The sequence below is a fragment of the Calonectris borealis genome, chromosome 7, assembly GCF_964195595.1.
Source record: "Calonectris borealis chromosome 7, bCalBor7.hap1.2, whole genome shotgun sequence".
Classification (NCBI taxonomy): domain Eukaryota; kingdom Metazoa; phylum Chordata; class Aves; order Procellariiformes; family Procellariidae; genus Calonectris; species Calonectris borealis.
Genome location: NC_134318.1, coordinates 24,937,451 through 24,952,392, shown reverse-complemented (window position 1 = coordinate 24,952,392; position 14,942 = coordinate 24,937,451). Strand labels below are relative to the sequence as shown.

The window sequence follows — 14,942 nt, the reverse complement described above, 5'->3', positions numbered from 1 at the left end:
TGAAGTTGTCTTAAAAAACAGGCTTAAGCTCCACAGGATTTGGCTCGTGTTTTCCAGATGCTTATTTTTCGGGCAATATTGATGAAACCTCCACAAAACAGTCTAGTCCTCCATTTCCTCCTCCTTGTCTTCCCTAGAAGACTAAAACTGCTGTTCCTTAAAGAATGGTTTTCAGAGTTTTCTTGTGCATAAAATACAAAGGAACAGTCTTCTGTATTGCTAAAAACCAGGTAATACTTGCTGTGCATTGACCATATATTACCAAAAGGAGAGAAAGCCAAATCTGCAATTCTTAATGCTCAGTCTGTATTTAGACACATTTCATAGAATTTTCCCACAATAGGCACTAAGTCATGAGTAATTCCATTTTTAGTGTTTAATGCTGGATTTAGGTAGAATAAGGGTGATCAGGAAAAAAAAAAAACCACCTTGCTTCAAGACTTCATGCTATACTAATTCTTAGAGTAGCCCTAGCACATACCATATATTCTTCTTTTCCAATAAGAACATTATTTTCTTCGTGTTTCTGCATTGTTTCTTCTCTTGACATATTATGCTGTTCTTCCATCTCATCATCATCATCTTCAATCACATCTTCTAAGCTCCTGTCCCATAGGATAGTAGCTCTTTTCCTTGGGATTGGCATTTTAGTGTCACTAAATAGTGATGTTTCTCTTGCTGATTTCTGGCCAAATGATTGATCTTGGGGAAGAATAGATGTGTCCATAACTAAAATCTATCCAGAAAGTAAAGAACAAAGTCATCAGTATTTTTAAACCTCTACTGGCACTTCCAAGAGATACCTGTTGCACTTTAGGTCTCCTGAGCATAGTACTCCCCCAGCCTATCCTCTGTTCAGAGTCACTACTTACACAAGTTTCCACCTAGAGTACAAAGGACTCACTTTATAGTCTAACCCTTCTTTTGATCCCAAGAACACCAAGTTTCACAAGCTCGACAACCTACAAGAGGGTTGCCACCTCATGCACCAACAGATTTCTGTATTTCCTATACTTTGAGTTTCTAGTTGCATTACACGAATGTCATTCTACAAATTCTATTTCTTGAACAGCTGTATCACCCTTACAGACTGCTCCTTCTAGCGTTGTACTTAACCTGCTTAGATGAGCCCACATTCCAAAGGCCCGGATCTATTTGTCCTTTGAACATATCTGACTGTCAACAGAAGTCTTCCGTGGCTTCCATTAAGGCTGCAGCACTGGTCCCTGATACTTTCATCTTCCAACTTCGCCAGGGTTATATCACCGCACTGACTCCTACTCATTCTGCTTAACCTTCACCTTCCCACTGAAGCCTCTGTGGACTTAAAGGCAACCTTTCAAACTCTCTTTGGTGCTCAACCTATTTTAGCAATATTTCAGGTGAGCAATATTCCAAATTAAGATAGCAGTAGTATATGGGACAGCTAGAATTGCTCCTAGGTGAGAGCATGTTATGAATACAGAAGAAAAATTTACCTAGATCTCAGGGAATTTCTTCCAAATGTAGCAAGTGTCTTGTTAGGCTGGACATTTTATAGGAATTACGGATTTTCAGTAGGACATGCTCCCACACTCCAAGAAAAAAAGAAGAAGTCCCAACAAAGCTTTTAAAAGCTTTACAATGAAATAAAGCCTGACTAGGAGTAATTAGAAAATATAATTGCAACACGAGACAGAAAAATCCAGTAACTAAATTCATATTCTTAGAAGTGAGAGAACCTGCTTTTTAAATGCAAATCAAAAGTACTGCTCAACAAGATAAACTACAATACACTTACTTTTTGTGCAATGGCTGAGAACTTTAGCACATTGAGTGTTTCATCATATGCTGAAGCACATTGGCTTATGTTTACTATCATGTATACCTTCCCCTTTCCACTGAAGAATCCTTGAAGGAAATGAGTTAACTTACTTTCCCGAAAGGGTATGTGCTGCTGCACCCTTTAAAGACAAAAGAACAGATGACCAGAAGTTTAATAATTTCCAGACAGTGTAAGAGCTATCCAGCCTGAAGACTTAAAAATTCATAAAAGCAGTAGTCTTTAAATCAATTAAAGTTGTTTTGGACTAGATACAGCTGTTTGTGGAGAGATTGCGTGGCTGTTGTGACAGCTGCTTTAGCCATTATCTCAGATAGACTATAGCAATACAATCAATGGGAGCACTTAAACAAAAAACATGTTCAATATTTAGCCTAGGGTAGGTCACATAGCCTCATGCTACATCAAACTATACCCCACCTCTCTCTTTTCCTTTCCACATTCATGAAAACGACATATCTAATTCTAGGCATGCAGTATCCAACATTATCGGAGATCTCTCTCACTCAGTATCCTGCCTCTGAGAATGGACAATAGCAAGTACCTAGGCAAAAAAAATGAATATACAACAAACACATGGAGATGCTTTTCAGAATTTTTTCCCTAATCCCCCAGCAGTTTGGCATTTCCTAAATCAGAATTTGTGCCCTTGAATTTAACAGCTGGCGATGTAGTTTTTGATGCTTGTAGGAAATTTTATGAGAATTCCTAAAACACGACTAAACACACACTTGCCACTGAATAGGTTGCCTGCATTTTGGACACGACAACTATTCAGTTATATGAATAGTGCTACAGAACTCAGCAAGATAGTGACACTCCTGCCAGAATACATACACAGCTCATAAGTAGCTTTGCTGCAGGATAGATAAACGAGAATCATTTTAAGAAAGTTACTGCTTCCTATTCAACTTGCAACGGGCATCTATTAACACTTCAAGAGATCATGCTTCAGAACATTTCTTCTATATCGTTAAAATTCCAAGTTATTAGGATCAGAAAAAGACATTCTGAATACATTAACAGCCCTTTAAGTAGCAGCTAGTTTTAATGCATCCTTCCTATCTGGAAAGGACAGGAAGATAAGAAAGACCGTAAATTCACAAAACGTAGGGTTAATCAGGAACACACGCTAGCAAAGCTTTTTCATCTTAAGGTGTGACAGACTTTGAATAGGCTTTCAGGAACAGTGTTAGGGGGTAAGTGAATTTGGCAAAGCACATCTGGGCATATCAATCAGCCGATGGAGGGTTCATTTAACTTCTGGAACAGAAATAGATCTTCAAATGAGAACCTGTGGAGAAAGCAGTTCCTGGACAGTTACATCTATCTGTGACTATATATTGTACATTTTTTAGACAGCTAACTTTTTGAATTATTGTACTCTCATTTAGATCCCCAAGCTAGGGCGTAAATAGCAGGAAGGCTTTCTTTGGTCTGCATATGATTAGCTAGATCAGGAGGAGAGAAAGTTATGTCAAGATTTAGACAAAACAGACAAATTTTGTCAAAGAGTGCACAGCTATGACAGCACAGCAATATCCTGCTGATGAAAAATGTTACACTAGAAGTACATGGAAAATTGAGTTAGTTCACAAAGGAGTAAGAAAAGGCTGAAAATTTGACTCTTACTATGACATTAGTGAAAAAGGGGTTTTAAACTTATTCCAAAGTTTGTTTGATAAGCCAAGCTCAGAAAAAGAAAGTTAAATTGCTAAAATCTATGATAGCATGTTTAAAGGATGTTAGAATTTGAATTATTTAATTAAAGAGCCAAACAAGACAAGTTTAAAGATAACTTTGGTAGATCAACAAGACCTCACAGAATAGACCTTACAAGTTTATACACCTTTTCTACCAAAAACTTAGTGTTGGCATTGCATATTTTAAACAATAGCTTTTAAACATTGTGGGCAATACCTAAAAACCACAACCAGTTTGTAATTCGTAAAAGGACTTACTTTGACTGTTGACAGTTCTTGAGTGCATTAATACACTTGCCTAGAATCAGGAGAGAGGTGTTTATATTTCCACTCTCTTTCAATCTGTCACCTTCATTGCGGGTCTTGGTACATCTTTCTGAACCAGCAAGATCACACATTGACAATCTGAAAGCAGATAAGGAAAGTTAATTTTATTTACCTTAGAACATGCACAAATTATTCACTTTTAAAAAATGATCACTTTTCTTAGAAGAATAATTTCTTGATCTTCATCTACATGAACACTTCCATTCTTTTCAACATTGCTTCCCCAATCAAATTTCATACTACCTCCTGCCAAACCCTTTCCCAACATGCTTCCTATTTCCCCCCCCCCCATCCTCTTCCTTCTGAGGACTTACATGAGTTCAGGAGTCTAGCAGGCTATCAGAACCTTGTGCTGAACAATGGGGACAAGATATACAACGGCATTGCCACATGATGGCTTGAGGTACAGGGCCAAGTATTGTATGAGTGTAGGAAGTGAGGGAAACCACCATACATGTATAAGGCTCTACCAGGGAGCACTGGGTGCATAGTGCAGTACCAGTACACCAACATGGAGGATAATTGACAACTTGATCACAAAAGAAGAGAGGGACTCTTCTAAACTTACTCATTGACTCGGGTCACTCGTGGTGCTCCTGAATCTTCAATTTTTAGTACCTTAACTGTGAATATGCTGTGACTAAAAGGAGAAGTTTAAGTCAGCAGAGAAGTGATAAAGTAGACCAATACCTTCAAAATGTTTTTAGCGTCCACAATGTCTGTTCAAAATGTCATTGAATCTGTCAACATATCTAAGCATATACTCTGTCAGATACAAACTTTTAAAGAGATATTTATGTAGCACTTATTTTGCTTTTTCCTCAGACATTTAGATGGAATAAAGCTAAGTGCTTTTGCTTGAAGGAGAATATTTGATAAAACACTGTTAGCTTTTGTACATGTTCATCCTTTTGGCTTAAAGCATTGGGTCACATACTGCTAAAGGACACCAAAACTGAAACCTGGGTATCTAGGCCTCGTTAAAGCCACTTCCCCTCCTAAAAGCCACAAGCCGCATCTTAGTTTCTCCTTCCTCCCACACACCATCCTATGCCCAATGTTATTCAAAACGTTTCTCACCTTCTGCTGGAGCAAGTATTTAGTTTTGTGCTTGCAATACTCTGGTGTTTCAACCCCAGTTTTAGAAGTCTAAAAGCTTCTTTAGAATCAGAAATCTGAACCCACTGCAGATCTTTAGGAAGAACAAAGATGATAATCTTGTAAATATCATTATCAAAAAGAAAGAAGGGATTAAGGGATAATGTATGCACACCAAGAATAATACGTTTACTTGAGACATACAAACATTTTGCTAAGCCTTTCAGACAGAAATGATATGATGACAAATAAGATCAAGATTCCTCCTTCCATGGGAAAGGAAGGACAAGTATATCACATCATTTCATCCTATTAGCACACTAAAATACGTTCCATCCAAATTAAGTGAGCAGCCTTAGCCTAAGCACTGAAAAGACAAAAGGTAGGGTCTAATAAGAGTATGAAAGCCCTATGTGTTCATATTCATCAAGGCAGAATTCTACCTGGACAGCTTCTCTCTTTTAGCCTACAATTTGGGGGAGAGGGTGAAGTCATCTGGATATCTTTCAGGGCCATCAACTTAACTGAAAAAGATCAGTGAAGAATTTTGTCTGCAATATGATGACTGCATGTCATCTTGGTTTGTGCTAGAGTAAATACCTACAACCCTACTAATAGAACTTATAATACAAACATTATGGCCTCTGTTAAACTAGAGGTCACCAAAATTGTACTAGCAAAAATACCAACCGTCACCAAGAAAAACAAGAAAATCATTAACTGGTTTTCCTCAATAACATCAGGAACAGCCTTACACTTCCAAGCTTTATAAAAAAAGATTATTCCAAAGCATAGCTCAAAGCAGACTATTTCCTACTTCACACATTTTCTAATCTTTGAAGAAATGAAGGAGTTGGGTTTATTGCCCAATTCAGCTTTTTGAATCTATAGCTTGGCATATGAAAGACAAAAGCAGCAGGCCAAACACCTACAAAAAAGCCTTTAATCTAGATTGGTGTCTTGATTGTCCAAAGAACCTGTAACAAATCAAACAGGTTTCAAACCCTGTTTTTTCCATGGCCAGAAACACTGAACTGTTATTTTGAATTCTGTTAACTCCCCACCCCCCACAACCCAAGACAAATTACATTACAGGTTTGATTAAACTGGAGTACTGTAAAATGTAATTTGTAGTCAGACTGAACTTTCTCACATATTCTCTGAAGTCTGTTTCTCTACAGAAAATACTAAAAAAAAAAAACCTGTTGACCCAATTATAACTACAGCTAAGAACTTTTGGAGTCTTTTTTTAAGAAAATGGATAAAAACCAAACCACTAACAAATCTGTCAATTTTCAATATTTCACCCATTTCAAAGAAATATCAAGGTAGTGGAGTGAACGCAGGCTTTTAAGAATTACAGTCAAGAATAAAGAGAAAAAGCTATTAGAGGTACAGATACTTCTATGCATGTAGATTGTTGCCTTTCATATTCAAGGTAGACATTTCCAGTGCCACAGTGAATGCAGTTTAGGAGTTTTCTAATCTAGAAAGAAACATTATTACAGGAAGACTGACTTTTACAAATTACACATTTGGCGATTTGCAATGTATCCTAATCACCTTTTACATAAGAACATCCCTTGATGTCTTGAGCAAGGCGTAGTGTTTTTCTTTTCTTGTCATTTGATATAGGAATCAGTAGATCATAAAAACATTCATTGTAAATCTCGAAAAATGAAACCCAAACAGAAAACTTCATGTAACTTTTCACAGTTGTGTTAGATTGTTCCGAGACTTCTAAGAGTTCTTCTAAATCTGCCAAGTACAAAATATTACAAGTCAATATAGGCCTAGTAAAGTGAGTTTCATTTAAAAAATTAATAAGTGAAAATTGATATTACAGCAGCCTTTTAAAACACACTTACCCCAGACAAAAATCCATTGAAGTTTTCCCCCCCTTTCTTAAGTATCTGGATGTCACATGCTTACCCTACCTATTTGCAAGAGACATCTACTCTACCACTTCCTTTTCCACTTGCAAATTCTATCAAACACGTACAGCTTAGTTAGAATTATTCAAGTCTCTTCAGTGTCTTTAAAAGACAGAGAATTAAACTGACAAGTACACTTCATTCTGACTTTTTAAAGCAAACCTAATGTTTAGGTAGCTTTTAAATGCTAGGATTAGGTTTATCTAATTACATACAGGTACTCTAAAAGCCTGTCAGGATACCGCTAGGGCCCATAGCATAAGTAGTACTATTTTTCCTTGCTATAGTTTCACCTCATTTAATGCCCATCCAGGTATTTTTCTAACCATTTTATCCTTGTGTTTTCTGCCCAGACAACTTGCTCACTATCCAATTCACAGGCACATAAAAATGCCTAGTAGTCATTTTATTATTAACATAGGCCCGAAGTCAGTTTTTGACCTTAAGAAAGCTTCTTTGCCAGCTTTAATTGCAATTCTTTAATATAAAACATACCCTTAGAATCAACTGGTGCTTTGTTGTTAGTGCTACTTTGATGGTCTACCTACAAAAGAGAACAGAGACTTTAAGATATATTGTTGACAGTACATCACCAGTACACCGCCAGTTACTTTTTTGACAGCTCTATTGTCCTACTAGATAGGAATACAGCGTAGTTGCAATAAGCCAATACAGGGATCCTGGCTACACATCATGCCTGGTTCAATGCACCTGTACAGTCCTATTGAAAGGGTTGTTCTTACCTTAACACTCACTCCCAACGCTTCCCCTACATCAGGCCCTACCACAGTATATAGCATTTCATCTTACTGAACCAGAAGAAAACTAGCTGCAGAAAAATAGAGAGGTGGGAGCCCACACAGAGACAGGGTGATTTAACAGGATGGTTTGCAGGATACCGGTTGCAGTTTACACATTACTCTTAGCCTGGCGAATCTAGAGAGTCTTGAAATTTTTTATTATTGGTATTTTGCTAATTCGGGATTCCATATCTTACAGCTTACTAGGTCAACCCTCAGAAACAGAGGTAAATGTAGAACACTCGTTGACTTAAGAAATTAAGTGAGCAACTTATTACCTTCATGATACAGGCTGTAAAAATCTTTCACTGTTGAAATAAAGCTAGGTTTTAGAAAGAGAAGGAAAGTTTTCTTCTGCTGAGCTCTTTAAAAAAAAAGGTAAAACAAATCCCTACAGCTAGAGCTTCTGAGGTTCATATACATACATTCCATTCCCAGTCTTAGTTTTGTTTGGCTGTTTTTTTCAGGCACAGAACTGCAAAGAAGTGCAACTCATCTACCAAAACCAGTATGCTTAAGAGAAGAAACATGGATTAAAAAACAGGTGTGGTTTGGGTTGTCTTTGTTTTTTGGTGTTTTTTTTGTTTGGGGTTTTTTTGGTTTTGGTTTTTTGTTTGTTTGTTTTAAACGTTTTGTCAAGAGTATATTTCATATAAAGCTGGGATTCCATAAGTGATTCCTGAAACCGGTAAATATTTATGTAATCAAAACTTTCAGGTTTAAACTTTACACATATAAAACACCCACCCAAACCTGTCTCTGTTGAAGTAGATGCAAACTTTGCCACCACATTTATAAGCTTAAGTATTGTTCTTATAACCAGTTTTGGAAACTAGAGGGAGCATACACGTGTATTCAGACACACATACGTGACCCATTTTTCTGAAGTCCTTATAGATTGCTAGAGCTAGATTTAACATATGCCTGTGCTTTTGAAATGAAGTCTTGAAGAATTTTGCTGCCACCTGCCTTCCACACCAGAGAAGTCCAGTTTGGAGAAGTCCAGTTAACTAACTCAGAAACCCATTTTAATTCAAATCTTTGGAAGTCCACTGGCTTTATAGCTCTTCTGTTTCAAAAAAGGTTTTGCTTCCTTTGAGGATATTTGCCAAACTGGAAGAGGGGAACAACCTCAAAATCATTAATTTCTTTCAAGTATTCTGAAAGACAGTAAATTGTTTAAAGGAGCAGACCTACTAGCATCCCTACAGACGGAAAGACTATTTGTATTCAGTTTTTATTAAGCACCAGTAACCCCAGAGGATAAATTATCAGGTGCCCAAGCTATAGACAAAAAGCTTAGAGTTTAGATCCTATCAAGCATTCAGCCACAAGACAGAAATCCACAGGAGAACAGGGTTCATCAGCTCTATTGCTCACTTTACTGCTAATCTGGATAGCTGGCTGACAGTAAATAGACATATCCATGCTTAAATACAGATAGCCTCTTCCCATTGAAAAATGAAGAGGGTAACATTAAGCTATCTAAATATGTGTGTATTCATCAGTATAGAAAGAAGTGCTCCTCTACCTCTTTTGTTAGGCGAAGTATTGAATTTTTAATAGCAGTTTCTTCTCTCACTTGGTCTTTAGTCAGCTTTATATAATCTCTACACCGATGGGGTTTGAGATCCATTGCTGTGTACAGTTTTCCTTGAATACTTTTAAACAGCATATCCATAGTCCTTGGCAGAATACCAACATCATCTTCTGTCCCTGTATGCAACATACAAAAGAAAGATCCTAGTTATTACCGTGAACAAGGTATACAGATAAATGAAGACAGAAAGAGAAGCAATTCTAATCTCAAGGCACACATGAGGAATTTGGAGGCCACTTACAGCATGAAGCAGTGGTTTTTTGTATTCTCAAGGTCACAGAAACGTCATTAGAGTGTTTTGAAAGGTATTTGGCTTTCAGCAACAGCTCATGCTCTACCCCTTAGACAGCAAGGGGCATAACATAAAACAAAAACTGCTGGGGTATTCTGCATAAGCTTCGCCTTAAGGAAAAAAAAAAAATCTAAACAAACCACAGAGATTTAATAGAGGTTTACAGTTTTTCAATCACATTTTATAGACTGCTTTCACACTCTCTCTCTCTCAAGGAAGTAATCTTGAAATACAACTGATGACTGATCTCTCAGCTGTACTAATTAGTCCTGTACTAATTCCACAGACCCTAAAAAAAAAGTTCTAGAAGCCTTGTGAAGACTCACTCCTTTCCCTGTCCCAAACCCTCTTCTCAGAGCATACTACTTTTGCACCTGAAAGGCAAAAAGGAGTCAAACAAAAGCCTCAGTGCACGCTTGATCTTTCTAAACCCAGATGCAAGTTTAAAAAGGGTTCACTGAACATTGATTTCTAAACCAGAGAGAAGAAGGGGAGGGAGGGGAGAGTAGAAGAGAAACTACTGTCCTGTCTCAGACTCTGAGAGCATCATCTTCCAGCCTCTGAAAATTTTTCCTACTCTTAAGACAGATGGACTTTTATCAGTTACAGCACTAGCTGTGTTGCCTGAGTCAGAACCTTGGCACTCAAACACCAAATAACATATTAAGTTGAAGTACTGTTGCATTATGTTTGTTTCTCCTCATCTCCTCTCTTCTCTAATCATTTTTTATTTATTGTAATGCCACTTGTAATTCAACTTAACATGAACAAAGTAACAGTCACTGGCAAACAATGAACAGTCCTAAAAAACCGCTTCCTCCTTCACTTAAGTCCTTTGCCACTGACAGAATACAGGCTCCCATGTAATGCCAAAGTGGAAAGGCTATATTGACAATACTGGGAATAACAGAAGAGGAAATCATGGCACCCAGTAGGCAACATTCTGCCCTGACAATTCTTACCACAAGTTGATAGTTAAGTCCTAAAAACGTAATACCATAAAAAAGTCTCCAGAGTCTGAAAAGATGTGAATCAAAAAAATTCTTGAAAAAACACACTACACAATATACCCCAAACTAGTCAAGCACAGAGGACCATACATGTTTGGAATTTTTGTTTTTGTTATTTATCTATTATTTATTAGGACAGGAAAGAGCATCCCATTATTGCCCCAGATTAATGATAACTGAAAGTACTGGCAGTAGTCTTCAGTTATAATTCATCTAACAGAAGATCACTTAGAAGACAATGTCACTTCAATAAAGATTAATTTTATATGGCACAAAATTCATTGTCCTTATACTATTTCTGTGTATAAAATTAGTATAGCATCTAGAACTGCCATTGCATTATAGGAGAAATTGTTTCCATGTGAATCAAATCACCTCATTTGTTAAAATGCTTTGAAAAAATAATTAAAGAATGACATCTTCTGACCAGAAAGGATATGGAGCTTTAACAGTACAGAAATAGTACATCAGGAGGCGAGGTCTCCTAGGATATTACTCATAAGCTCAGAAACTTGAGACAAGACAGAAACACTTGGAAGTAATCAAATATGTTTCAAAACATTTATTCTCTGCCTGTAATTGAAACAGGCTCAAATACTATTCCTTATTTGAAGACAGTGCATATAAGATGCATATGACCTTTATAATAATAATAAAAAAAAAAAAAAAAACAAAGTGCTAGTCTGGTGTAGAGTGACTTACACACTTTTCACATCCTGATATACAAAAAGATGTATTTTCCCAACTCCCCCTCCTCCCTGACGTTCTAGATGGTTGGAGGGGAAAAAAAGTCACACACACATGGTTGAAATTATTATGGCTTTCCAAAGCAATATCACTATATGTTTATGTAAACTCTAGCAGTGATATGTTTATGTAAACTCTAGCAGTGATATGTTTATGTAAACTCTAGCAGTGACTGTTGTTATGGAAGGAGACTTTCAAAGGCTATTTATTAACATTCAAGAGAAGCCAATGTATAGGGCCTACAGTTTAAATAAAGGAAAAAGTTAAAATACTTCTGCTAGAAGTAATCCTCACTTTAAAAAGAGAAAAAAGGAAGTTCATTCAAGGAGAACACATTTCTACTTATACCTTGGAATGTGTAGGTCTTCCCAGCATTTGTAACGCCATATGTAAAAATAAGACGATTATATCCGTCTAAGAAATCTTGCACTGGTTGCTTCATGGTACCTTCAAAGAATTCTTCTTGAGTTGTTTCAGGTCCAAACACCTGAGCATTACCAAGAAACATCTTTATTTTGTTTAGATCAATCATTAGAGACTTTTAAAGAATCCTTTAAATTCTATGTTTATAATCTTAAAGACTATTGACAGTTAAAAAAAATCTAGTTTGTTTGGTATTAAGTTAAATAACTTTTTGCAGGAATGAATTAAAAACTTTTAAAGACAATTCATTTACTCGTGAAAAAGTGAACTTCTGTATCATCTGTCCAGCATTTTTTTCACTTAGTCGACTCAAAGAGTTTTTGGGTGGTTTCAGTATGATGCTTGTTGAGTCTTCAAGTGAAATGCAGTCCTATTAAAAGGAAGCACAAGCAACGCAGGCATGAAAAGTGTATAAAGAGCTCAGCTTACAGGAAAAAAAATCCCACACATTTAAAGTATTTTTAAACTAAAGAAGTGTCACACCTGCAATTCATTTTCTCTTTCCAACGATGTAAATGGCCTAATACGCAGGCAAACTTGTATGTGTCCCTTAGACTCCAAACTGCTTCTCTTAAGTTAAAAAAAAAAAAAAAGAAGTTAGAAATTTGACTAGATTCTTTGTTTGACAGCTAGCATGTTAAGGCAGTTTTATTTCCATGAGGCTATTTTGAACAGACTTATTTGATGACGTGGGAAGCAAAAGTAATTCACTACATCAGTTTTTACAAGTGTTTAGGCCTCTGCAAACGTTCGCTGTGATAACTTAGAGTTAATAATTTTGCAGCACATATACATACAAACTACATTCAGGCCAACTAGAGATCAAGAATGAAACCCACAAAAACATTCTATTAGCCTTATTCACAGAAGACTGATGCACCCAAGGTATCAATGCAGTAGCACACAACTTAGTCTAATCCTATACATCTCCTTAAAATTAAAAACCATACTGAAGACGCTTTTAATCTTCTCTATAAAATTCTGATTATTCTTATTGATGAAAGGACTAAGTTTATTTAAAAAAAAAAAAATCCAAACAATGCAAACATTAAAGCTTTCTTACCTGGCTTGTGTCTGAGCTTGAAGAAACCAAAGAAAATTCAGCAGAGAGATCTGCTTTAATATCTTCCACATTTACTGGTCCTGCTCTGTGAGGCTCAACACTAGCAATGTAGGATGGTCTGAAAAATTTCTCATTATCCAAAGTCGCTTCCATCCTGAAAGATAAAATAAAACTATTTTTTGCTCTCTGATTACATAATGTAGAGCTTCAAAAGTCCCTTAGAAGACAAGTCAATTTGAGACTGATAGCTGCAATTTTTTAAGAAGAAAGCTTTCTTCATCCTATTCTTAATTTACATAGCAAGTTTCTGATAGCTGGGGAGAGGGTCTGCAGAGGGGTTCACATCATGATGAAACAAGAAGAGCCATTATTCTTTCAATGAAAAGCAACTGTTTACCAGTGAAAAACCTTACACATATACCACAAGCTTGCTAGAAACCATGTCTGACAACGAAGATATAATTTTAGAAAAAACAATCATATTGTTCCACACCTACTTCTCCATCATCACATCATAGTGTCCATTTAGAATAAAAACTCATTGCAGGAGTAACCTAAACTTCATGGTTATCTCTGCAGGAGCTGACAAATAGTTGGTATTATAAAGATAACTCAATGTAGCTTAATACAAGACAGAGTTCAGCAACATTCTAAAGACTAATAGGTAGTTTTAGCTATTAAGGGGACACTGGAAAATTAGAAGATCTCATGCCAGAGTAGAAGTTAAAGTATTGCTTTTTAGCAGTTTTTTTTTCAGTCATTTTACAGATCAGCAATTCATTTCTTAATCCATAATTTAATGATTTTTGTGCATCTCAGAATTTGGGCAGTGAAAATTTGCTATAGAAAATGAAAGTAAATTTATTCAGTGTTGGTAGTAGACAGGTAAATTTCAAAATAACCTTTGAAAAGTGCATTTTATTTAATTTATTATATTTTGTCTGCAAAATATTTACTCTCCTATTGCTTTTTCCTGTGATATTACAGATGTGACTTGGCAGCTTCTGTTACAGACTAAGTTTAAAATAATTCATTGGGCAATTACTCATAGACTATGGCAGCAAGTGTTCTAGCAATTAGACACCTACCACATGGCCTCTTATAGTTTTGAAGCTTGGGACACAACGGTTCAACGGTCTTCTAATACTACATTCCTGTGTCTATGCTACAGCAATACATATACGTTGTCTCTCTAAATACTAATGGAGAACACACGGTGTTCATTAAGATGATGGACAGACCTCAGCATAAGACCTGGAATGTGTCAGCACTTCAGTGTCAAAACACTGTTGTGCTTTAATCCGGCAGGCAGCCAAACACCACACAGCCACTCGCTCACTCCCTGCCCCCGCAGTGGGATGGGGGGGAGAATCAGGAGGAGAAAAAAAAAAAATTCATTGATTGACATAAAGGCAGTTTACTAGAACAGAAAAAGAAATAATAATAATGGAATACACAAAGTGAGTAATACACAATGCAATTGCTCACCACCCGCTGACCGATAACCAAGTAGCAATCGCTACTTCCTGGAACACACCTACCATTCATATACTGCGCATGATGTCGCGTGGGATGGAATACCCTGTTGGCCAGCTGGGCCAGCTGTCCCGGCTATGCTCCCTCCCAGCCCTCGATAGAGCATGTAAACTGAATGTCCTTGACTAGCAGGGTACTTAGCAACAACTGAAAACACCAGTGTGTTATAAACAGTCTTCTCATACTAAATCCAAAACACAGCACTAGGAAGAAATTTAACTCTATCCCAGCCAAAACCAGGACAACACTTAACAACAGCTCAGCCTTCCTATCTAGCCTGTAAAAGGCAGGTACAGAACTTCATAAAGCTAGACAAACATCACCAAGCTGCAAAGGAGATAAAGCTATACGTGAACTAAGCAGCAATGTTTACTTTGTTTCTTCTAATCTACAGTTTTTATTTTTGTCAGGCAACTGTATGAAAACCAGGAAAAACTTGGCCTGAAATATTATCACAGCTTGAACAAACACTGACCTGTGAATAAGATACTACTGGAAAGAAACATACCTGTGCTGTCACAATCTAGAAGTCTTATCCATCAGCTACACAAAGTCACACTGCAAAACTCTTATCAGGCCTTGACAGG

General features: G+C 36.8%; 1 protein-coding gene across 1 annotated transcript in view; it reads right to left on the bottom strand.

Moving 5' to 3' along the window:
- The window catches only part of KIF20B (kinesin family member 20B), a 43,866-nt gene that overhangs the window by 27,920 nt on the left and 1,004 nt on the right, over positions 1 to 14,942 (bottom strand). The window contains exons 2-13 of the mRNA XM_075154676.1: positions 12,820 to 12,973; positions 12,240 to 12,326; positions 12,010 to 12,126; positions 11,682 to 11,820; positions 9,216 to 9,400; positions 7,380 to 7,428; positions 6,514 to 6,708; positions 4,933 to 5,044; positions 4,421 to 4,492; positions 3,784 to 3,930; positions 1,781 to 1,943; positions 482 to 736 (exon numbers count right to left, since the gene is read on the bottom strand). Coding sequence (XP_075010777.1) covers positions 482 to 736; positions 1,781 to 1,943; positions 3,784 to 3,930; positions 4,421 to 4,492; positions 4,933 to 5,044; positions 6,514 to 6,708; positions 7,380 to 7,428; positions 9,216 to 9,400; positions 11,682 to 11,820; positions 12,010 to 12,126; positions 12,240 to 12,326; positions 12,820 to 12,972 — 1,674 coding nt within the window. The 5' untranslated portion in view covers position 12,973. The remainder of the gene's footprint in view (positions 1 to 481; positions 737 to 1,780; positions 1,944 to 3,783; positions 3,931 to 4,420; positions 4,493 to 4,932; positions 5,045 to 6,513; positions 6,709 to 7,379; positions 7,429 to 9,215; positions 9,401 to 11,681; positions 11,821 to 12,009; positions 12,127 to 12,239; positions 12,327 to 12,819; positions 12,974 to 14,942) is intronic.